General features: G+C 38.9%; 1 protein-coding gene across 11 annotated transcripts in view; it reads right to left on the bottom strand.

Moving 5' to 3' along the window:
* The window catches only part of LOC138314620 (SRC kinase signaling inhibitor 1-like), a 166,842-nt gene that overhangs the window by 75,151 nt on the left and 65,010 nt on the right, over window positions 1-26,681 (bottom strand). For 8 of the 11 annotated variants that reach the window (XM_069255042.1, XM_069255043.1, XM_069255038.1 and 5 more), the window contains one exon: window positions 3,624-3,880. In XM_069255042.1, coding sequence (XP_069111143.1) covers window positions 3,624-3,880 — 257 coding nt within the window. Of the gene's footprint in view, window positions 1-3,623; window positions 3,881-19,260; window positions 19,470-21,456; window positions 21,588-21,802; window positions 21,951-26,681 lie in introns of those variants that run through there. The other 3 variants (XM_069255048.1, XM_069255047.1, XM_069255045.1) reach the window with 3 other exon arrangements.

Raw genomic sequence — 26,681 nt, forward strand, 5'->3', positions numbered from 1 at the left:
GACATTGATATCATTCCACACTTGGATACATAATATCTATGTACATGGAGTAGGAGTGATGTCATAACTAGTAATCCTTACACACAATCTCATCAACTCTTACATGCTCAATAATCCATCATATCGTCATTATTTAAAGTTGTATGGTCTGTGACTTGCGGTATTTTTGGCATAGAAAAAGTCTTTGAAGTGTTTTACATATTTTTCTCTGCCTTTCTAAGTTTTAAATTTTCCATATTTACTGTATACACAACAATTATTGTGATTATTGACTTTTGTAAAGTTCGCATTTGCAAAATTATTAAACTATTAAGTTTAAATAATGATTTTTAACATGTATACGTTTAAAATGGCTTGGATGTCTCCAAAGTGTTCCGATCTATTCCTATCTGTATGGGTATCGCCGATGTTGGTCAGGTTAGACACGTTGGGAGGTTCCAATCCACACAGGCATCGCCGATGTCGGTCATGTGATCCAACTCCCTTTTCTGCTATTACCCAAAAGTTTGAAACATGGCTTTGACTGTGGAATTTCCTCTTCACGATGTGATATTTCATGTGACATTTACCGCTATGTCAATAGTATATTGGTGCTTTTATGGATCTGAACCATCATATATAAGCATCAATACTCACACATTGTATGTTTTATGACAGCTTGTGGTGGTGAAAATTACAAGAAATACAACTGATGGCCATTAGAAATGGCCCCTACAGAAAATCAAAACTCCTTATACCAATTGAAATAGATTATATCTAAAATTTGACTCCCTAAGGAACCCGGGTGGCCATTTTTAGGATCCATGACCCCATTTAAACCAAAATCTCTGTATAACGCATTATATTTGATTTTGAAATCTGAGTTTTTTTTATTTTTACCTATTTGAGGTCAAAGCAGATATCTCTTGGTTCCCAGACTTATTAAAATCCATCACCATGTAGTGACTCTGAACACCATCTACAAGGCACGTTATTGTCAAGGAAATCAGATACATTCTAAATGGTGACCGTTTCTTGGCACCACTATGCCCATCTTGGATTTGAAGATGCCATCAAAACAGTAATCATGCATTTTATAATGTGTCCAGAACACATATGAAATCAGACAATTTTTCTTTGATTTCTTTTTAGGCCAGGGTATAAATCTTGGGTTCCCCTTTTGCACATCTACATACCACATCAACTATATGACCTTGCATCATTTGCAATTTCAAAACAATAGGGCATGCATTAGTTTTCAAAGAAATGTTTGGAATCCAAATTAATTGTGAATGATACAATGAGTATTTAAATGGGTCCCTACTAGAGGGATTTTCATGGATACGTAATGTTATACGGTAATGATTAAAGGTTTTTTGTTTGTGTATCTATGTAAAGGGCAAAACAACAGCAAAGTGGTTAAGTTAAGACAGTCTCTTAGATTATTTCTAATCCTGTACCATCAGTTTCCTTATCTATATTAACCAATATGCAAGAATTGTTATAGGTCATTTAAATATTTTGATAAAGCATATCAAATCTTATCATCAAAAGTTTGAAGGTACAGGGGAAGTAACTCTGACCAAAATGTTGTTAATGTATCTCTTGTTCATACCTGTACAATAAAAAAAGCTTCCTGCTTTGTTATCACTGTTCTTTGTAATGACATATAATAGATAAGTTAATTTATGTGCATATGAATTATAATTTCCTAGACTTGAGTAATTAAAATGGGGATTTTTAGTGACATATATAGGGAAATTATGAAATAATCAAAATGAATAATAATTTTTGCTGTTCAAGATACAATTTGTTTTAATTGTAGACATTTACATCGCCTAGTGTAATATGAGAACGATTCTTGGATAATATATTATTTTATATTTTCAGTAGTGCAGTTTCAATGAGAAAAGTTGGTATGTAAAAAATATTGAATAAAAACATTTTTTGTTGCATGTAAAAAATAATATTGAAGACAAAATATTTTTTATCTATAAACATGTATTTCAGTTGGTATATTTGGTATATTTCTTGTTTAGATATAAGAAAGTAACTGTCATAAATATGGTTCCCAAGACTTCCAAACAAAGAGGAGATAATCTAGTATTAGTGCCCTATGATATATGAAATTACCGGTAAATATTTTCACTGAACTTTTGTGTGGTAATGGCCCTTTCAGCGAATTAAAATAATTACCAACAGAGTGACTTACCCTGGTTTATTTCAGTGTGAATATTATGAATGTCAAAGTAGATAAACAATTCATATGTGATTCATACACCTTTGTAGAATTATGATCACAACTTTTTAGTCTAAATTGTTACTTTGATGTAAAATCTATATAATATATTGGATATATGACCTTGAAATGTTCAAAGTCAAAGACATGAACTGTTTGAAGTAGTTGATAGTTTTAGTACTAAATGGTATCAAATATGGCAGTCTTTGTATACAATTTAGAACATAACTAGGACAATCAAACATAAGATTATCTGTTACACAGAAAAATCAGTAAAGGCTACAGATGCTGACCTACAGTAAACATAGTCTGTCCCAGGTATATAAGGTTTCAGCTAGCTACAGTGGAATGATACAAGGCCTGCACCCATGTATCTATTTTTATATATGGGATATGCTTAAGAGATGGAAAATAATGTGAAAAAATATCTCAACTCTTCAATAGTTTTGGCACAATGGCTTTTTCCTGCAGACAATTCATTCTGTATGAATAAAATTTCAGTAGATCATAGATACAGGTTTCCATGATCAAATCCATTTTCTTCTATTTTGATTTAAATACAGAACTTCAAAAGTAAACTATTTTCTCAGCTATCATGTAATGCTATAAATCTGTTTCTCTACGAGCGATCAAACCAGCATCAGTATTCTATCCAAGGCAGTCCAATGAGAAAAATATCACGGAAAACTTCAGGAAATGCAATCATTCAAGCCTTAATCGTTTCCCAATTCCCTGAAGACAGTGGAAGTATTTAACAGTGATGCATTAAAGCCACATAAGAAAGCAGAAAGTCTGTGGATACGGCACTAACATTTCACAATGTGGAAGAAATTACCAAATCCAACATGTTTTCATCACTGTTATAAAAGTCAACAAACTTCATAAAGCATTTTAACAGCCACAAACATACAGCTTCAACCTCAACATCAATGTTTACAAGCTGTTGTATAACCGTCTGCTACTGTAATAAAAATTCCTTAGGTCTGTCAGAATCATTACTGCTTCTGTATCACCTAGAAATGGAGGAGTTGCCTCCCTTAGAATAGGCTCGGTGCAACACCAATCTAGGTAAGTTTTCTTGCAGAAAGAAAGTCATGCTGATTTGGTAAAGCAATCTCTTAAACGCATCTTCATTAAAAGACTCTGAAAACAATGAATTGCTGAAAAAACAGAGTGCATGTTTTTGATATATAATTGTAACAAGCACAAACACAACACAAACCTTTAATGCGTTTTATAGATAATTACAATGTCAATTAATACAATTAAGCAAAACTTTCATATCAAAATCAAACGCTCTTTTTACCATCCATGATTAGTGATCGATTTTACAAATAGAATTACCATGCATTAATTGTGTCAATGACATTGTAAATCTATCATAATTAATAAATTTTGTACATACATCTGCTGTGTCTTCCGGAGATTCCTGCATCAGGGTGGCGCCCCCTACAGTATGTCGACGTGGATTTTTGCGAGGCACATTTTTTCGATGTTGTTCCTGACTTTGCCCTGATGTTGGTTTTTGAGGTAAACTCCGTGACTGTATAGCAGAATAGTTGGCGTTGTTTGTCGTCCACACGATCGTGTCTGGTTCACTAGAGTAGCCTCCCTTTACATCATCTAAACTACCATGGTGGTTCTGTTTCACTTGTACAGGGGCTGAAACATAAACAGCAGTATTCTTATCAAAAGATTCAGTGACAAATCTCCAGAAGTCCATGTTCGGTAGTAATTGTGATAATGAGATATCACCACACATACATCTACGGTTACCTGTGTTTAACTCAGCATTCTGTAATAATCACAAACAGTATACTACACTAACATTAGCCTACGTTATAGTGATTCTAAAATATCAAGCACTAGAGATTTACATGTATTGCCAATAAAGTGGAATATTCACGCTATGGAAATTCTCATTTAATTTTGCTTGAAATCCCTGAAAATATAAATCCATGAATCAACAAATACAAATCTGGACATGTAGTATGGTGTTCAAAAGACTGTGTGAAAATCACCACACTGTGAACAGTTTAAAAGTTAACATAGTAAAAATATCTCCATACAATAATATCCCCACACAAAAATATCTACACACAAAAAAATCTACACACAAAAATATCTTCACACAAAAATATCTCCACACAACAAGAGATCCCAGAGGGATCTTGGCGCCCACCAAAGAATGATCTATATCTGACAAAGGAAAGATGGATCTTTTCTCTACTTTTTAAACTTTTTTAAACATACTACATATAAAATTTGAGACAGATCGCTTCAGTACCTTTTGAGAAATAGCGGTAACAAACTTCAACTATCAAAATCCAAGATGACTCCTTGGTGGCCATCTTGTTGATCAATCGGTCCCAAATCACAATATGCACAACTAGGGCCCTAGGGGAACCTACATGTGAAATTTGAGAAAGATCCATTCAATACTTTCTGAGAAATAGCGATAACAAACTTTGAATATAAAAATCCAAGATGGCTGCCTGGCAGCAATTTTGTTGACCGATCGGTCCCAAAATGCAATATGCACAACTAGGTCCCTAGGGGAACCTACATATGAAATTTGAGACAGATCCCTTCAGTACTATCTGAGAAATAGCCATAACAAACTTTAACTATCAAAATCCAAGATGGCGGCCTGGCGGCCATCTTGTTCACTGATTGGTCCAAAAATGCAATATGCAAAACAAGGGCCCTAGGGGAACCTACATATTAAATTTGAGAAAGATCCCTTCAGCACTTTTTGAGAAATAGGGATATCAAACATTAACTATCAAAATCCAAGATGGCCGCCTGGCGGCCATCTTGTTTTTCCTATCAGCCTCAAAATCTGTATGGCACAAATAGGGACCAAGGGTAACTTCCATGTGAAGTTTGAACAAAATTCCTTCAGTAGTTCTCAAGAAATATCGATAACAAACTTCAACTGCCAAAATCAAAGATGGCTGCCTGGCGGCCATCTTGTTTTTCCGATCAGCCTCAAAATCTGTATGGCACAAATAGGGACCAAGGTTACCCTCCATGTGAAGTTTGAACAAAATCCCTTCAGTAGTTCTCAAGAAATATCGATAACAAACTTCAACTGCCAAAATCAAAGATGGCTGCCTGGCGGCCATCTTGTTTTTCCGATCAGCTTAAAAATCTGTATGGCACAACTTGGGACCAAGGGTAACCTCCATGTGAAGTTTGAACAAAATCCCTTCAGTAGTTCTCAAGAAATATCGATAACAAACTTCAACTGCCAAAATCAAAGATGGCTGCCTGGCGGCCATCTTGTTTTTCCGATCAGCTTAAAAATCTGTATGGCACAACTAGGGACAAAGGGTAACCTTCATGTGAAGTTTGAACGAAATCCCTTTAGTAGTTCTCAAGAAATATCGATAACAAACTTCAACTGCCAAAATCAAAGATGGCTGCCTGGCGGCCATCTTGTTTTTCCGATCAGCCTCAAAATCTGTATGGCACAAATATGGACCAAGGGGACCCTCCATGTGAAGTTTGAACAAAATCCCTGCAGCAGTTTTTAAGAAATAGTGATAACAAGCATTGTTTACGGACGGACGACGGACGCTGGACCACGGACCACGATAACAAACTTCAACTGCCAAAATCAAAGATGGCTGCCTGGCGGCCATCTTTTTTTCCGATCAGCTTAAAAATCTGTATGGCACAACTAGGGACAAAGGGTAACCTTCATGTGAAGTTTGAACGAAATCCCTTTAGTAGTTCTCAAGAAATATCGATAACAAACTTCAACTGCCAAAATCAAAGATGGCTGCCTGGCGGCCATCTTGTTTTTCCGATCAGCCTCAAAATCTGTATGGCACAAATATGGACCAAGGGGACCCTCCATGTGAAGTTTGAACAAAATCCCTGCAGCAGATTTTAAGAAATAGTGATAACAAGCATTGTTTACGGACGAACGGACGCCGGACGCCGGACGACGGACGCCGGACCACGGACGCAGGGCGATATGAATAGCCCACCATCTGATGATGGTGGGCTAAAAATCTCAAAAATATCCCACACAGAAATATTTCCACACAGAAATATTTCCACACAAAAATATCTCCACACAAAAAAATCCCCACACAAAAATATCCCACACAAAAATATTTCGACACAAAAATATCTTCTCACAAAAATATCCCCACAATCCCCACACAAAAATATCCCCATATCCCCACAATCCCACACAAAAATATCTGCACACAAAAATATCCCCACAATCCCCACACAAAAATATCCCCATATCCCACAATCCCACACAAAAATATCCCACAATCCAAAAATATCCCACAATCCCACACAAAAATATCCCCACAATCCACACAAAAAATATCCCCACAATCCCACACAAAAATATCCCCACAATCCCCACACAAAAATATCCCCACAATCCCACACAAAAATATCCCCACAATCCCACACAAAAATATCCATGTTTACAGTACACCAAAATATCTGCAAAAAGTGGAAAGGATTGTTTCCCGTTTGATCCTCAAGTTAGTCAAAACAAAAATTGCTAGTTATTTTTTTCACTTGGCAGAATATATAATGAATGTGAGTTTTAGAGTTTTATCAGAATTGGTACTTTGGCACTTATTGAAGTTTCGAGTTATTTCCCTTTACTGTTCCAACTGACATTTTGTGCTATGTACATGCCTTAATGTACAAAACTCCATAAACATTGGAACCTTACAGCTAGGAAGGAATACCCTGAGTTATAGGCAGTGACTGTAAAACCATCACACAAAGTAACATCTTAATCATGTTAGGTGAGTAACCACACAACTATCTCTGCTACATATACAGGCTGGCAAATTAACCGAGCGGCTCATTACAAAAACACAAAAAATCTATGCTGGAGAAATGTTTCATGGCCTGAGAGTCACGTGAACGTAAATTTACCGAGAGAGAATATTACTTTGATTAAAACATGTCCTTCAGCATGGTAAGTAAAGTTTATCATTCCACCACAAAACCACCAGCAACATGCATACTTTTTAGTTTGACGGAGTTCATAAAGGGGGACAACTTGTCCTGCTTTAGGCCTATCTAAGAAGAGACCTATTACTGTATCCAGATAATCTTGAGATAGGATACTGGCCATGACGCCTGGAGCCAAACTTCCAACACCCCTTGATCCTGAAAGTAACACCCAGAATTCCATCAAGTGATTCATTCTAAGGGATCTAAGCTGACAGAATTCGAAATGATAAATATAACACAATGAAGCCAGCCAAATCACTGTAAGTTAATCTAGGTACCAATGTACATGATACAATGTAGGGTAATGTACAATGTAATCCGGTCAAATTCAAAGCTGTATATCACATTACAATGTTAGGAATCATTTATTATTTTAACATACTAAGTCTTAGAATAGAAAATACTATGTTACTTCTTCACAACTAAGAAATATTCCTAAAATTCCTGACAATGGAAGGTATATATATAGGGGAGGGAGGAGGGAGAGGGAGAGGGAGATGGGATGGGTGGAGAGGAGGAGGAGGAATGGAGAATGAGATGGGTGGAGAGGAGGACGAAGGGAGAATGAGATGGGTGGAGAGGAGGAGGAAGGGAGAATGAGATGGGTGGGGAGGAGGAGGAATGGAGAATGAGATGGGTGGAGAGGAGGAGGAGGAATGGAGAATGAGATGGGTGGAGAGGAGGAGGAGAAAGGGAGAATAAGATGGGTGGAGAGGAGGGAGGAGGAAGGGAGAATGAGATGGGTGGAGAGGAGGAGTAGGAGGAAGGGAGAATGAGATGGGTGGAGAGGAGGAGGAAGGGATAATGTGATAGGTGGAGAGGAGGAGGAGGAAGGAGAATGAGATGGGTGGAGAGGAGGAGGAGGAAGGGAGAATGAGATGGGTGGAGAGAGGAGGAGGAGGAAGGGAGAATGAGATGGGTGGAGAGGAGGAGGAGGAAGGGAGAATGAGATGGGTGGAGAGGAGGAGGAGGAAGGGAGAATAAGATGGGTGGAGAGGAGAGGAGGAGGAAGGGAGAATGAGATGGGTGGAGAGGAGGAGGAGGAAGGGAGAATGAGATGGGTGGAGAGGAGGAGGAGGAAGGGAGAATGAGATGGGTGGAGAGGAGGAGGAGGAATGGAGAATGAGATGGGTGGAGAGGAGGAGGAAGGGAGAATAAGATGGGTGGAGAGGAGGAGGAGGAAGGGAGAATGAGATGGGTGGAGAGGAGGAGGAGGAAGGGAGAATGAGATGGGTGGAGAGGAGGAGGAGGAGGAAGGGAGAATGAGATGGATGGAGAGGAGGAGGAGGAGGAGGAGGAAGGGAGAATGAGATGGATGGAAGGAGGAGGAGGAAGGGAGATTGAGAAGGGTGGAGAGTAGGAGGAGGAAGGAGAATGAGATGGGTGGAGAGCAGGTGGAGGAAGGGAGATTGTGATGGGTGGAGAGCAGGAGGAGGAAGGGAGAATGAGATGGGTGGAGAGCAGGTGGAGGAAGGGAGATTGTGATGGGTGGAGAGCAGGAGGAGGAAGGGAGAATGAGATGGGGTGGAGAGGAGAAGGAAGGGATAATGTGATGGGTGGAGAGGAGCAGGAGGAGGAAGGGAGATTGAGATGGGTGGAGAGGAGGAGTAGGAGGAAGGAAAAATGAGATAGGTGGGAGGAGGAGGAGAAGGAGGAAGGGAGAATGAGATGGGTGGAGAGGAGGAGGAAGGGATAATGTGATAGGTGGAGAGGAGGAGGAAAGGAGAATGAATTGGGTGGAGAGGAGGAGGAAGGGAGAATGAGATGGGTGGAAAGCAGGAAGAGGAAGGGAGATTGAGATGGGTGGAGAGGAGGAGGAAGGGAGATTGAGATGGGTGGAGAGTAGGAGGAGGAAGGGAGATTGAGATGGGTGGAGAGCAGGAGGAGGAAGGGAGAATGAGATGGGTGGAGAGCAGGAGGAGGAAGGGAGAATGAGATGGGTGGAGAGGAGGAGGAAGGGAGAATGAGATGGGTGGAGAGGAGGAGGAAGGGAGAATGAGATGGGTGGAGAGGAGGAGGAGGAAGGGAGAATGAGATGGGTGGAGGAGGAGGAGGAAGGGAGAATGAGATGGGTGGAGAGGAGGAGGAAGGGAGAATGAGATGGGTGGAGAGGAGAGGAGGAGGAGGAAGGGAGAATAAGATGGGTGGTTGGGTGGAGAGGAGGAGGAATGGAGAATGAGATGGATGGAAAGGAGGAGGAGGAAGGGAGATTGAGAAGGGTGGAGAGTAGGAGGAGGAAGGGAGAATGAGATGGGTGGAGAGCAGGTGGAGGAAGGGAGATTGTGATGGGTGGAGAGCAGGAGGAGGAAGGGAGAATGAGATGGGTGGAGAGCAGGTGGAGGAAGGGAGATTGTGATGGGTGGAGAGCAGGAGGAGGAAGGGAGAATGAGATGGGTGGAGAGGAGAAGGAAGGGATAATGTGATGGGTGGAGAGGAGCAGGAGGAGGAAGGGAGATTGAGATGGGTGGAGAGGAGGAGGAAAGGAGAATAAGATGGGTGGAGAGGAGGAGGAAGGGATAATGTGATGGGTGGAGAGGAGGAGGAGGAAGGGAGATTGAGATGGGTGGAGAGGAGGAGGAGGAAGGGAGAATGAGATGGGTGGAGAGCAGGAGGAGGAAGGGATAATGTGATGGATGGAGAGGAGGAGGAGGAAGGGAGAATGAGATGGATGGAGAGGAGGAGGAGGAAGGGAGATTGAGATGGGTGGAGAGCAGGAGGAGGAAGGGAGAAAGAGATGGGTGGAGAGTAGGAGGAGGAAGGGAGATTGTGATGGGTGGAGAGCAGGAGGAGGAAGGGAGAATGAGATAGGTGGAGAGCAGGAGGAGGAAGGGAGATTGAGATGGGTGGAGAGGAGGAGGAAGGGAGAATAAGATGGGTGGAGAGGAGGAGGAAGGGAGATTGAGATGGGTGGAGAGCAGGAGGAGGAAGGGAGAATGAGATGGGTGGAGAGCAGGAGGAGGAAGGGAGAATGAGATGGGTGGAGAGGAGGAGGAAGGGAGAATGATATGGATGGAGAGGAGGAGGAGGAAGGGAAATTGAGATGGGTGGAGAGGAGGAGGAGGAAGGGAGATTGAGATGGGTGGAGAGGAGGAGGAGGAAGGGAGAATAAGATGGGTGGAGAGGAGGAGGAGGAAGGGAGAATGAGATGGGTGGAGAGGAGGAGGAGGAAGGGAGAATGAGATGGGTGGAGAGGAGGAGGAGGAAGGGAGAATGAGATGGGTGGAGAGGAGGAGGAAGGGAGAATAAGATGGGTGGAGAGGAGGAGGAAGGGAGAATGAGATGGGTGGAGAGGAGGAGGAAGGGAGAATGAGATGGGTGGAGAGAGGAGGAGGAAGGGAGAATGAGATGGGTGGAGAGGAGGAGGAGGAAGGGAGAATGAGATGGGTGGAGAGGAGGAGGAGGAAGGGAGAATGAGATGGGTGGGAGGAGGCAGGGGAAGGAAGAATGAGATGGGTGGGGAGGAGGAGAAGGAAGGAAGAATGAGATGGGTGGAGAAGAGGAGGACAAACATCAAAAGTGGGATGATCAATGTGAAGGGGTAGGAATGAAGGAGGGATGAAGGGAGGAAGAAGGAGGGGTGGAGAGAGGAAGAAGGGGAATTTCGAGGGAGGGGACAGAGAAAGTAGAGTAGAGGAGGGGAAGGTTGGGAGGGTAAATGATCAGATGAAAGGTTTTTGTAAGCTCTGTGGTACTTGTTACATCATTATCACAGTCCAAATACACTAATATCAATCTGCCTTGTTCTGTCATTAGTTTAGAGGATATTTCATGGTAAATCTGAGTAATATCACTAGGTATGTACATGGCAGCTGACCAAATTTTCCACAAAACTGGAAATAAACTTTTAATTGTCAGAGTCATTAGAGGGTACAACAGATACTTATCCTGCAATATCTCCAGAAATAATCAAAGTACTCAAAGTACTGCAAATACAACGCAACAGAAACAGAAAAATAAAATGAAATCAAATGAATTTCCAAAATCAAAATATATAAACCATATTATAAAGACTTTGATATCAATTATTTCAAGAACATTCAACTGATCACAGAAAATACATGTTTTGTTTGACATTTTTCTTCATTAAAGTTCCTACATGAAAATTACAAAGAAAACAAAAGTCTTCATTAAAATGAGTTTTAATCCTTAATTTACTCTTGTTTCTTATGTTGCACATACACCTATTTTGGTAAAACCATGCACATATGAGGGCAGCCTTATACATTATTCTGCCTTTACCTCAGATCTGTGTTTAACATTCATTTAAAAACACTATTTTAAAGTACACAAAAAGGGCATATGATTAGTTTACTTTAAAACTCTTATGTCTATAAGCCTTAAGATAGTAAGTTATCATTAACAGAGATTATGTAAGTTGGACAGAGGAGTCACCAGCAAGCAACAGTTGACCTAGATGGGCTGTGTATTATATAACACTGTGTATTCTATACACACTCTGTGTATTCTACCAATCAGTAGGCAGTCTTCCCATGACTACTGATTGGTCCAAAGGAATATTATTCAATGAATAGGGAATTTATGAATGGAAGTTTATGAATGAAATGGTTCAAGAGGTCACCACTAGATGTCATTGTAGGGCAAGTCCTACTCAGTCTTACACATCAATAGTAAACCGGATAGCATTAATACAACCGCTAGTCGCGTTGTATTAAAAACGTTATGAGTGATTTAGCTCCCTGTTGAGAAAGTAAGATAATATTTTTTTATAATCACAGCATCTTACACCAGTTTTTATGTTGATGAGATCACCTCCTACAGAACTTTTTCAAGTTACACCACCAAACTCTAGCATCCCAAATGAACCAGCATCCCTCACAAATCAGCATCCCTAACAAAATACTGCATGAACCAGCATCCCTAAAAGAACCAGCATCCAAAAACATATCAGCATCCCTTACTGACCAGCATTGCTAATGAACTAGCATCCCTAACAAGCCAGTAACCCTAACAAACTAGCATCCCTAACAAACCAGCATCCCTAACAAACTAGCATCCTTAACAAATTATCATCCCTTATGAATCAACATCCCTTACAAACCAGCATCCCTAATAAACCAGCATCCAAAACATACCAGCATCCTCAGCAAATAAGCATCCCTAACAAGCCAGCATCCCTAACAAACCAGCATCCCTAACAAACCACCATCCCTAACAGAGACTAACACTTGTGTGTATTGAAGGAGGGTCAACATTGGGGTTGGGGAGACTGTCGAGAGGTGACAGCTGTATAAAATAGAACAAACACTAAATGTAACCAGTGCCCTATGTCATACAATTAGTAATGTAATCTGAAGATGTTTCTATATAATCACCATTATATCACTATTGGATAGCTTTTTCCCCCTCTAAATCAATTTCATGTATCTCCAAAAGATAGACATATATCGGCTTCCATCACTTTTACTAGAAAGCTGACAAGATTGTTACACCAGTGTGTAAATGCCTACCAGGCAAATTGATTGAGAAATGTTGAAATCCAGTGGAGTATTGGAGATCCCAGAGGAGCTCACAGCTATAGCAGACATGTCAATGGAGTCAAGGTCAAATACCGCAATTACCCTGCTAAACCGGTTTGGATGTTCTTATCTTCAAATAGGTATGATACCATAGTTATCCTACTATACAGGTTTGGATGTTCTAGGCAGTAATCTATGCATCAATTGACAGATTGTCAGCTTTTTATCAAACCACCCGGGTACCACACATGATTTTGTATTTTGTCATCTACGACATTTGTTACAACATTGAATAGGTACACAGCCGGAACACGAGGTGTTGAAGCCTCACAATCTGCCAATTAACCAGACCACTCCGCTACAGACCAAAAAGTGTTATACTGGTTTGAACTAAACATCACAGAATTTTCAAGACATAAACTTTTTGTCAACCTACAGATGATCTTAGTGACCAATTTTTTTTATTTTTTTTTATAAATTCCTGGAATTTGTACAAATGGACAAACTTACAAACAGATGAACATAATGATTATTATACAATCAAGCCCTACATCTGGACCAAGCTTTTGTATATGTAAAAGAAAAAGGCAAAATGTAAAATAAAATCAGACATTTATTGGTAAGAACTTTATGAAGATTTGTATATGACAGGATGCCCTAATGGATTGAAGGATAGACAATAGCCTACAACTCTCCTTCTCACATAGACACTGTACTTAACATGCCTATCCATGTCTGTTTGGCTAAAAGCCTGTTTAAAACCACGGCAGTCAAATAAGTTTTTATACCAGCTGGAGACAAATCTTTAAACCAGTAAATCAATATAGGGTCACAATAGAAGATGACATGGACATTAGCCTTTACTACCATCATGTTTCTGGTGGTAAAAGATCTCATTCATTTGTTTCAGAGTCCTGTAAATTATTTCTTGTCAGTCTGATTTTTTCTACCATAACATACAGATCAGAAAGTGTTAAGCTGAAATTAATGAGTGAGAGAAATATTTGGTGGGGTGTTGAGTAACTTGTGAGCACCTTATCTATACTGTAAACCAACTTTCTTTTGTGTGGAATTTAATTTGTGCAAATTTCACGATCAAGGTAACATAAGATCGCAAAAGTTTATTGCCGTGAAATAATATCTTAGAACATTCTTAAATAATTATCTCAATTCGATTCTCAATTGGCTAAACCTAATCTCAGCAAAAATATTTTGAAACGAAAATCGTAAAATTTAGTAGTCGCGAAAGAAAATTGGTTTTCAGTAAATGCCAGACAATACAGTTAGCTGTAGGGTACACATTAGGACACAAATATAAGTACCAATTTACATGAGGATCTCAATAATGTTTTAAAGTAGTGAAAGGAAACCTAAAAATCTATAATGAAAACTTTCCATAGTGTAGTTTTAATTACAGATATAGAAATCTATTTCCGTATCAAACATCATATTAACCAAACACAAAATCTAATGTTGTGTACACTATACATATTATTAGTTCTGCTGGTAAATCAGTGTGCAGAGTTTGGTAATGTGCTAAAATGGTGGTACAACTATAAAACCACTAAAGTTTAAAAGAGTCTGGTTGACATTGATTTTGTTTAAAATTACGATGGAACATCTGGAGGGATATGTTATAATCAAACTTTGAATCCGGTTTGTGATAAATCCATCTTTACATCCTTTACACTGTAGGGGAGGGGTGTGATGTGTGATACAATGTGTGTACAATAATCAGCTGTGAGACTGTAGGGTAACAAGATATTTATGTGCTATCCAAAAATGAATCAGAAATAAATTATATCTACATTTCTAGGTTTGTAAATTAAGTTCCTAAGTAATTGTCTGATAGATCAGAAATTGCCTTTGATTGATTAGATACTGTCTACCAATGTTTCCCTATATAGACCTAACCAGGTCGATAACTGAGATTACTTAGGTACATTGGAACTGAATTTCAGTGGAACTTGGTGTTTACCAACTCGGATAATTCGACAACCTGGCTACGATGTACTTTGACGGACCCGGCCAAATTCACTCTTTTTGTTTGTTTTAAAGAGCTCGGATAATTCGAACTTGAAAAACTCGAAAAAACTTGGATAATACAAAGTAAATTTTTCCAAATGACAAAAATCATACATAAAATGGTCTTATAACTCAAATTGAGATTATTCGGACAACAGATCGCCGAAAATACAGATTTCTTTTTCATAAATCTGCCGTAGAATGGCATTTCAAAATATAAATCTAGGTTTTCTTGTTACAATTTTGCAACTACCATCGGCAATTTTGATATCTCTCTTGTTACTTCCCATACAGATATAGTCCATTTGTTACACGCAATCTTCTTGATGTCACTTGATGAATTTTAAAGGAATACTGGTATAGTTATCTCCCCTTGGTTATCTTGATTGAGAATATGATACAATCCTTGTCAGACTCCCTTAACTGTATTAGCATGTGACACATGGTTAGACACAGACCCTGAATCACAGATCTGTCCTGACAGACTCTGAACCACTGACCCTGAACCACAGATCTGTCCTGACAGACTCTGAACCACTGACCCTGAACTACAGATCTGTCCTGACAGACTCTGAACCACTGACCCTGAACTACAGATCTGTCCTGACAGACTCTAAACCACTGACCCTGAACCACAGATCTGTCCTGACAGACTCTGAACCACTGACCCTGAACCACAGATCTGTCCTGACAGACCCTGGACCACAGACCCTGAACCAATGATATGTCCTGACAGACCCTGAACCAATGATATGTCCTGACAGACCCTGAATCACTGATCTGTCCTGACAGACCCTGAACCAATGATATGTCCTGACAGACCCTGAACCACTGGCCTGTCTTAACAGACCCTGAACCACTGGCCTGTCTTAACAGACCCTGAACCACTGGCCTGTCCTGACAGACCCTGAACCACTGGCCTGTTTTAACAGAGCCTAAACCATTGATCTGTCCAGACAGACTCTGAACCATTGATCTGTATTAACAGACCCTGAACCACAGGCCTGTCCTGACAGACCCTGAACCACTGGCCTGTCCTGACAGACCCTGAACCACTGAGCTGTCCTGACAAATCCTGAACCATTGATCTATCCTGACAGACCCTGAACCACAGATCTGTCCTGACAGACCCTGAACCACTGGCCTGTCCTGACAGACCCTGAACCACTGGCCTGTCCTGACAGACCCTGAACCACTGATCTGTCCTGACAAACCCTGAACCATTGATCTATCCTTACAAACCCTGAACCACAGATCTGTCCTGACAGACCCTGAACCACTGGCCTGTCCTGACAAACCCTGAACCATTGATCTGTCTTAACAGACCCTGAACCACTGATCTGTCCTAACAGACCCTGAACCATTGAACTGTCTTAACAGACCCTGAACCACTGGCCTTTCCTGAACGACCCTGAACCACTGATCTGTCCTGACAAACCCTGAACCATTGACCTATCCAATCTTTAAACACTAAATCCATGTCCATCAGCTCCTGACAGTCAATATCTCCCTCCAATCTGACTGACACCACAGGCTAATTTGTACAGATTTACACACACTGCATGTATGGAACTTAATTATCTGTGTGACCACTGCATGCATGAATAGTAAAGATCCATAGAGTAGACAGCTAGCCGATTTCATTCTACTCAAGATTTTCTTAGTCTGTTCCCACTCCACATAAAATTGTTAAAATATGCTTGGACTGATTTATTATTTTAAAAATAATTTTATTTCAAAAATTAATATAATTCATAAATTGATATAACTGAAATTATTTGTCCAATGTAAATTTAATTATTCTTCTTTTCAATTTGATAATGACAACTTCCTAAGGTTTGCTCTCCATTCGTTTTAAACAAGTTGATATTGAAGTTTATTTCGATATGCAAGCTCACTTAATCATTCTTATTTTAAGTCTTAAGTAAAAATTATACTTTGAACTCCAAAGATGTTTTAGAATGCAGGTTACAATGCAGCCCAATAACCACTCATCAGAATACAATACTGCATATAACATATAAAGTGATGTATCTTAATAGATAATAGATAAATATAATATAAGTACATTTGTATCTTATTAGCCAATAGACAAATATAAGTACACTATGTCCTCCATGGTGTAATGGTAGAACTCACATTTGGTATTACATCTGACAAAGCCTTACCTGATCCCCGAAATCCAAGCAAACTGCCAAGGAAATTCATCAAAAATCCAAATTATTGGAATGAAAAGAAACAAAGGAAGCTGTGCATTCTGACCTCACTCTAATGTAAACATTGCCAGCCTGTTGATGCTCTGGTCCAGTGGCTGATGAGACACTGGCAGGTCACTTAGTGGAAATGACCATTTCTCCTACAGTAAATATCCTTCAACAATGATAGTCATAAATGGCCTTCAATGTCCAGAGGCCCATGCAATCAAAGCAGGTCACTAAGTGGAAATGACCATTTCTTCTACATACAGTAAACATCCTTCAACAATGATAGTTATAAATAAATGCAAAACGCTCAATGTGTAATACCGATTTAAAGGATTTACTAGTGTTTATCCCTATTGGCCTAGCCCCTCCAGCCCCAGAGGGTTCAGAGCCAAGATTTATTCAAACTCTGTTTCCATTCCCTATACTGATGTTTCTGGTCAAATTTTGTTACAATCCAAGCAGACCATTACAGTGGAGATAGGTAAGCTACAAATAGTGAAAAGAACCCCTTCTCTGGTATATCATGAAACAATGATAGTCATAAATGGAACTCTGCTGCAAAGGTTAAGACAGGGAAACTCATTTAGTGAACATGACCATCAGTTCTTAGAACATTTAGTCTAAAATAAGTTGTATACATTCATTTGTGCTTTAAAACTATGTTCCAATTTATGACAATTTGTGGGAGTGTGAAATTTAGAATGTCTACTACACTGACTTGTCACTACCTCCCTATTCACACAGCATTGCTCCATTCATAATATGGTCAAGTGATTAGCACCAAATAGAGTTGACCATCAGGTCACTGCTGTGCTAATGCTGGTCAGTTTGTCCTGGACTGTGGTCATCTTTATGTTTGGTCAGTATAACCCAGGCAGCAAGAATTGATGCACATACAATGCTGACTATCTTTATGAGTTACATTATCTGGACAGCCATCACTTTTGTCTTACCAATGGTCAAGTTATTGGGCGGTCTGTTCTGGCCATCTTTATTAGGATCCAGTGAATGAAAAATACACATATTCCTCAAAACACAAAGATTAAAGTGGTGACCAGTCTCTTGCACACTAGAAAATGTCACCCATATAGGAATATAAAATTTGTTTGCTGTTATCAAATGTTGGAGTTTATAGCAGATTAGGGCTGTGGACTGATTGAGGCTTTACTGGCATAGGAGGACTTAGTGGTCAAGGTTTGTTATTAGAAGCTGGAGTCAATTTCATGCATTTTATTTCAAATCTTTATCTGTTACATTGAACTTTTATAGACTGGTTGTCTGTTGGTTCATAAGGCAGCTTTCATATAAACTAAGGCCTAACTATTACAACTTTATATATTGGTTTTTAGAGAATGGTCAACTCAAGCCAAATGATGGCCTGTCAAATGACAAATGAGAAGCTATTTATAACTAAACCTATCAAGTAAGCTGACTAATATTGTTTTAGACACTATAGTCAGCTTTATCTTAATTATTTCTATTGTCCACTACCATGCAAGGTTTGATATTCAGGTTCCTGTGATGCAGTCCATATCTTTTTAAGACAGTACATGCATATCTGGTCATGCTTTGTAATATTTTTCCATCCTTTCTCGCATCAAATTACACCAAGGAAATTCTTTTAACAATATTCCCATTATCTGTATTCCTGTTATACAAAAAGTGACCATACAGAATTTGTCCTCTTGATCAAAACTGGACATTACCACAGACTGATAAAGAACAGGCACACAGGACCCGTATAGAGATACAAATCTCACCCACTGATTAGTGGACATATAATGCCCTTTAGGTTATAACGACCTTGTAATCAGCTATGACCTTGGTATCAGATCCTTATAGGGTTATATTTAGTACCTGTGTTAGCTACAGGGTGTAAGTCTAACACCTGGTCTTCTATCACAAATCTGTATATTTAGTCTGGAATAATTTATTGCAGAGCAAATGGTTGGGACCACAAGGCAAAACATACTTCGGTATAATTTCTTTGTATAATTTGACAAGTACAGACTTCTTAATTATCACAATACTAAGCAATTGTTTCAATGTGTAACAAATTCTAAATATTTTTCACAACTCTCAATTCCTTCCTTCATGCCCATCTATAAAACGTTTTTTTCTTTATATTTATCTTTCCTGTTTGTTTTCAGCTTTCATTTATAACAATCCCTTCACAATGGGTAAATTAATATACATGTACACTATAGCTGTACCAGATAGATCGAGGCATTAAACTCTTCCACATTTAATGTAATTTCAGAAAATGACAACTTTTCTCTAAGGAAAAAAACATTCTTTGGAATATAGAAATAGTAAATGTAAATTTACTTACCAAACTCATACACGTATTTCCCAGTATAAGGACGCACGCTGATCAAACCTACATACATGGTAGGACACTTTATCTCCTCAGAAAATCACCCAAGTTTTGTCAGGGATAACAGACTTAATACCCACTTTACATCACATCTATCTGTATTTGAACATGCAGATATTAGAACACTGTTACTCTTCTACATGGTCCACTGAATATCCAAATTTTACGTCCTTGAACGACCTCTAACTCAAAACCATCAAAACTCGTCCTACATGTCCTTGTACAGCTTCACAGGTTAGAATGAAACCCGAATCCTTATTGTGAGATGTTACATTAACTCCCTACAGCGAATGTTTACCTATAAAGATATACACACAATCTTTTTTTAATGTTTTAGATCCTGACATTTACATTTGTAAACATGAACTCTGTACATGGTCAAGTTATGTTTTAATGGATTTTGTACTGGACCATTAAACATGATTATGGTAAATATCCACAAATTATGATCTGTATTATGCTAGCTTTATTATAAACCTGTGTTATACAGCATAATGTGGAAAGGCATAAACAAGTTTTCACTGCCACATTTATTGGAAACTGGTAACTTGTGATGGAATATTAGGGCTACAAGCTTACACAGAATGGTTCAGAGCTGATGGTTTTAATTTTTCAAAACTAACTTTCTTTACATCACATAACTAAAAGTTTCTTTTTCCTGAGTATTGAAAGAAGAAACACGAGACATCTACCGTAAAAAAAACTTGAAACCTAAATCTAGGTGTATAGAGGCTGGACATGTGATTGATTACCTAGAATACACCTGTCACACAGGTGTTTGGGTACAGGCTTTGTAAATAAACATTAGTATAGGCTTTGTAAATAAATAAAACAGAACTGAAGTTTATCTATAATAAAAAATATTTGTACTTGTTTGTTTGTATTCTACAGAACAAATTAACTGTCTAATTCATATTTTATCAATTCCATAAAAATTTTATTGTCACAATATCCTGCAATATAACTTTTACTCGTGAAAACAAATGACTAAAAATAAACAACAAATGGTATATATTTTTTGTTTTTAAACATCATTTAGGGATGGCCAGGTTTAAGGTACAAATGGTATTTACAGCATTTTGTCTCTAAAACAATTTTCAATGAAGAATTATGCACTATAAATCCTGTAAGTTTTCATTTCAAACTGGCACCTGAACCCTCCCAACTCCATCCAATCCCCACCCCACTGTCATCCTACCCCTACCCATCAATTCATCCACTATGCCCTATGCTTTTCCCATCTTGTCCACATCCCACTTCCCCAACCCATGGGCCCCTTGATATGAGCCTAATACAACCATGTAACATCAACACCAGGGTAGTATTTCCTGCTGTGTCACTAACATAAACTATTAACTCCTTAAAGTACACGTGACCCCCAGTTCTGTAGCCTACGCTATATAACTTAATTAACACCGATAACCGATATTCAATAATTTACAGACTAATGACTAGAGTGTATCCCAGCACACACACATAACCATTGTTCCTGACTAAAGTGACTCATCAGGTGACCGATATTTAATAATTTACAGACTAATGACTAGAGTGTATCCCAGCACACACACATAACCATTGTTCCTGACTAAAGTGACTCATCAGGTGAAAATCACTTCATTACGTTGGTCTTAATTCATCTGTCCAAGGAATACAAGAACAAGGTCAGTCTTAATTATATCATTTGTAATTAAAACATTTATCTTCCTTATGAAATATAGATTTTCTTGTCATGTTAGTAACAGCTCTAAACCAACATTCCTACTAACACTTAAAACTTCTAGCTGTTCACAATTATCTCCCCTTCCCATCAACGCATCTTTCAATTAATTTTATTTTACACTCACATTATTCAAGATCATATATATTCAAAACCAACAGTTTCCTTCAAATTTAAGTTCCTTTCACAAATTTACATGTTAAGCTTCAGACACTTTAATGCTAGCCCTTGGTTATATAAGAACTGTCAGACTGTTTACAGACACCCTACCACCAGACTAAAATCAGATTATAGACAAGGTCATATCAATATAACTGTCAGGGTCATCATCACATTCTTAACACCGTAATCTATAAACATGTCAGGAAATTTATAACAGAATTGGACGTACCTGTATACACATAAATAGATCATACCTGTTACATATGACTTACCTGTACTACAGGTGTTAATTCCTACACATAAAATGGAAGGTATCGGACAAGCATCCTATTAGTTATGGAACTCTCCCTCAAGGGTCAACCAGGTACAAAATGTCTCTAGGGAAATTCTGTACTGAACTATCACACAAATTTCACATTAAAATGATTACTCCTTCAAACACAACCACTCTTACTTCTGCCAAAACATACAAATGTCATTTCCATTAAGGACATAGAGAGTCACACAGGCTGACACACATGTATGCTGTCAACAAGTAATTTTCTCCTTTCAATTTTTTTGAAAATTTATGTCAAAATCTAGAATTCAACAGGAAGTCACAGAAAATGTCAGACTTACCATAACACGTCAACACTTATCCTTGATTTGTGGTTTTCTCAGTTTTTTTCTCACATAATTTGCTTCTTTTTTATCCAACAGAATTCCCATACCACATTGTATATCTACTTCTCCTGAAAGTTTTGCCTGGCATGTAAGATTCCTGTTTTTCTTTAGGTTTTATAACTCCATGTACATGTAAACTATAATTTAGGCAGGAGAGAATAGAATAAGTCGCAGGTGGCCAAAGATGTCAAAACAATCACTGGATTCACTACTTAAGTACTTTTGTACGCAATGTGCCAGAGAATAGTATCTGTTCCCTGTTCAAAAAATCATCTCTGTTGTTTCCAACAAGTTTCTGGAGAGAAGATCAACATGGGGGTGAAATCCTTACAGTTTGTTTGTAAGAGATTGGCTGGCTCCCCATGGGGTAGTGTTTCACATATCTCCAACACTTATATACCATCATACACAGATAAAGTAGCTGGAATATATACCTGAGTCTTCGACCAGCTGTATATTAAAATTGTGTCAAAATGGTGTCACTGGTCATAAGTACATAGGGGCCATCTCAAAACTATTTCTACAACAAACATTGTAAGTAATGTCCAACTAAGTCTGTATCTTTACAAGTGTCTTATTTATCTTAATTAAAACATAATGATTCCACATGGCTGTTTTTTTTATTTTTATTTTTTTTTCAAAATATGTTCTTCACTTTCATTTTGAAAGAGAGTCAAAACCATTATTTAGAACAAATAATCCACACAAATTAATATTAGATTATAAAACAGTTCCAAAATCTCTTCTGTGATGTGTTCACAGGAATGATTTTTAAAAAAAATTTGTAACTATTCAAATATCAAGTATTGTCTATAGCCCCTTTTCCGTAGTGGGAAAACAACGTCTTTTTCTCTTTTTAAAGCATGTGACATTAACCATCACTACATATATGATAAAGATATTATTTATTACAACCTACAGAATACACAAACCTAATATCATGTGCCCTTTTGGCACTACAGACTCTGTGAGGCCTACAGTGGTCTCAAAGACCGTCAATGACTTACATTATACCATTGGACTCTGCCAAGCTTTCTGTAAGAAATCAGAACATCTGCCAACCATCAAAGGTTGATGATCAAAGAACAGACTCTGACAAAGATAGAAATAAGTGTTTCCAAAAAAACCAAGTTGATAATTACCAATTAGTATCATGATCAAAACTCGGAGAGGAAAACTAGATCAGAGCCTATTTATAACTCTTGAAAAGATTTGGGAAACCAGAGAAAACTCATTGACTTTCTAGTTATAAGGGATTTCTGAAATTAGATAAAACATTATTGATTTTCCAGTTTTACATTAACCCCAATACATATCAGATGAAACAAATTTTGGGATAAGTTGTCTCCCTTGAGTTATTAAGTAGCTGCATGCCGATCAAATGCTACATATGAGAAGATTTTTTTTGTTGAAAAACTATTAACATTTCATCTATTATGAAAATAATGTAGCTTAGAATATCACAAAATGGAATTTATGTCCCCAGAAAACCAAGAGAGAATCAGTATATTAAATCAAGGAGTCTTTTACATTGGACATTGGTCATTATTAGGGCGCACTGGTCCATCCTAGGGGCATTGGTCTACCCTAGGGACACTGGTCCGTCTTAGAGACATTGGTTTATCCTAGGGGCATTGATCTACCCTACGGACACTGGTCCGTCTTAGGGACATTGGTTTATCCTAGGGGCATTGGTCAACCCTCGGGACACTGGTCTGTCTTAGTGATACATTGGTCTATCCTAGGGAGCATTGGTCTACCCTACGGACACTGGTCCGTCTTAGGGACATTGGTTTATCCTAGGGGGATTGGTCTACCATACGGACACTGGTCTATCTTAGGGACATTGGTTTATCCTAGGAGCATTGGTCTACCCTACGGACACTGGTCCGTCTTAGGGACATTGGTCAATCTGGGGAAACTAGTTCGTACTAGGGACACTGGTCTGTCCTTTGGATGCTGGTCTGTGCTAGGGACACTGGTCTGCTCTAAGGACACTGTCTATCTTAGGGGACACTGGTCCGTCCACTGTGCTAGGGACACTGTTCTGTCCAATAGGGACACTGGTCCGTCCCACTAGGGACACTGATCCATCCACTAAGGACACTGGTCTGTCCAATAGGGACACTGGTCCGTCCACTAGGGACACTGATCCATCCACTAGGGACACTGATCCATCCTAGGGACACTGATCTATCCTAGGGATGCTGGTCCATTCCTAAGAGACATGACTGGTCCATTCTATGGACACTTGTCCATCCTATGGACACTGGTCTGTTCTAGGGACACTGGTCCATTCTTGGGACACTGGTCCATCATAGAGACACAGGTTTGTATTAGGTACAGTGGTCTGCACTAGGGACACTGGTCCATACTGGGAACACTGATCCATCCTTGGGAAACTGGTCCCTCCTAGGGACAATGGTGTATACTAGGGACACTTTTAAGTCCTAGGGACACTGATCCATACCAGGGACACTGGTCCATCCTTGGGACACTGGTCTGCAGTAGAGACACTAGTCTGTGCTAGACACAATGGTCCATCCTTGGGACACTTGTCTGAACTAGGGACACTAGTCCGTCCTAGGGACGCTGGTCCATTTTGAGGGACACTGTTAAGTCCTTAGGGAAGCCGTTCCATACTAGGGACACTGGTCTATAGTAGAGGTGCTGCCCTGTGTACAGTTGTCCTTTCATTGAGTACATCATCCAATTTCGCCAGGGTGTACACTACTCATGAATCAAGACATTTCACACCTGTTGGTACCGAACCACAAGATGAACAATATCTCATCTAAGCCTTCAGTAGTTAAGTACTGGTGCTCTTCATTGCACTGCTTCAGTATACTGGCAGATCTGAAACACATTTTCTATCAAACATGCATGAGCATGTGCTCAAGTATGGAATACTTTATTTGTCAAATGTTATGTAATAACCCTTGGAAGGAAGATGGAGTAACAGTCAAAATAAATCATTCCAACTCATCCACTCCATGGCACCAACGTAAAAGATGGGGAAAGGTTCTGGGTGGAGTATATAACAAAGGTGTTGGCACATGACTATAGCCTCTAGTGAAGTATCTGTACACCTTGTAAATTATTGGGATCAATACCTTTAGCATTATTTTGATGTGTACATTTAATTTCTTCAAATAGATATTGGAACCTTTGGAAATAACCTTTGACCTATCGGAATAGGAATCTTGGACACATGATCACCATGGCAGAAGCTGCCACCATATGAGCCACTCAAATGTCAGCTGCAAATGATCAACCTGGTCAAGAACTCTGACAGCTGTAGACATTGTGGAATATGACTGAAAATACCTTAATTAGTTAACAATAGATTGTAGAATAAACAAAAATGGTCATTCCACATGTTTCATAATAATATATTGAACAACTTAATCTAGTTGCCAAGATAATGTACACAAATATCACACATCTCCAGGTCAAAGTCATAATGACTTTCAGGCATTTGATTCCATCGCCTTGAAGTGATTTAATCTTTAGCAATTGAGACATAGAAGATGTTGTTGTAGATGAAGCAAAAAAGTAATACAAAACTCTCATGATATACTGCCTTGAGCAAGTCTACACACTAACATATAACCACTCTATCCTGATATGTTGACACAAACTACTTAACAGTTTAGCTATCAATGGACTCCGGCTTTAACACCTGTCAAACATTACGAACATGTCCATTACACACTACTGGCTACCAAATCTTACCAGGGTACAATCTAGTGTGTATAACTCTAGGCGGACTGATCACATCAACAATCATTGAAGTAATTAGTTTAGATAGTAAACAAGTAATCATATCAGTAAATACACAGCTCAAGTCGACCTGATGGACAGACACATCAAACTGACCACATGTACACCAAGCTGACCTGATGGACAGATACATCAAACTGACCAAATGGATGGACACAACAGATACATTATCACTGAATATCATACACAGATAAAGCAAATATATAATTTTTAAGTATTCTTGTACCATTGAACTTCAGAATGATCAAAGACTGTACTAATACTGTGTAACTATGCACCTATACTAGGTCTTAATTGTAAACTGTAATACAGTTGCCTAAAAGGAATTTCCCTGCAGCTCTGTCAGTAGAGCACCAGACCAACAATACAGAATCGGAGTTGTGGGTTCGAGTCCGGCTGGCGGCACAATTACTTACTCTCGCCCTGTGACACACAGGAAACTGCTCCATGGTCAAGAAACAACAATGGTGAGAGCATCACAGAAAATTAGCCAAATATATCAACAGATTATAACACTGACTGATGGAGTGGTATATAGGTGATGGCATGATAAAAATACAAAGGTAGATCTGTGGGCTGGTGTCAGATAGAAGGGTGCTAGATACAGTAGGAATTAGGTACAAAGGGTACTAGATACAGTAGGAATTAGGTACAAAGGGTGCTAGATACAGTAGGAATTAGGTACAAAGGGTGCTAGATACAGTAGGAATTAGGTACAAAGGGTGCTAGATACAGTAGGAATTAGGTACAAAGGGTGCTAGATACAGTAGGAATTAGTAGGTACAAAGGGTGCTAGATACAGTAGGAATTAGTAGGTACAAAGGGTACTAGATACAGTAGGAATTAGATACAAAGGGTACTAGATACAGTAGGAATTAGGTACCAAGGGTGCTAGATACAGTAGGAATTAGATACAAAGGGTACTAGATACAGTAGGAATTAGATACAAAGGGTACTAGATACAGTAGGAATTAGATACAAAGGGTGCTAGATACAGTAGGAATTAGATACAAAGGGTACTAGATACAGTAGGAATTAGATACAAAGGGTA

This window comes from Argopecten irradians, chromosome 2 (assembly GCF_041381155.1).
Source record: "Argopecten irradians isolate NY chromosome 2, Ai_NY, whole genome shotgun sequence".
Taxonomy (NCBI): Eukaryota; Metazoa; Mollusca; class Bivalvia; order Pectinida; family Pectinidae; genus Argopecten; species Argopecten irradians.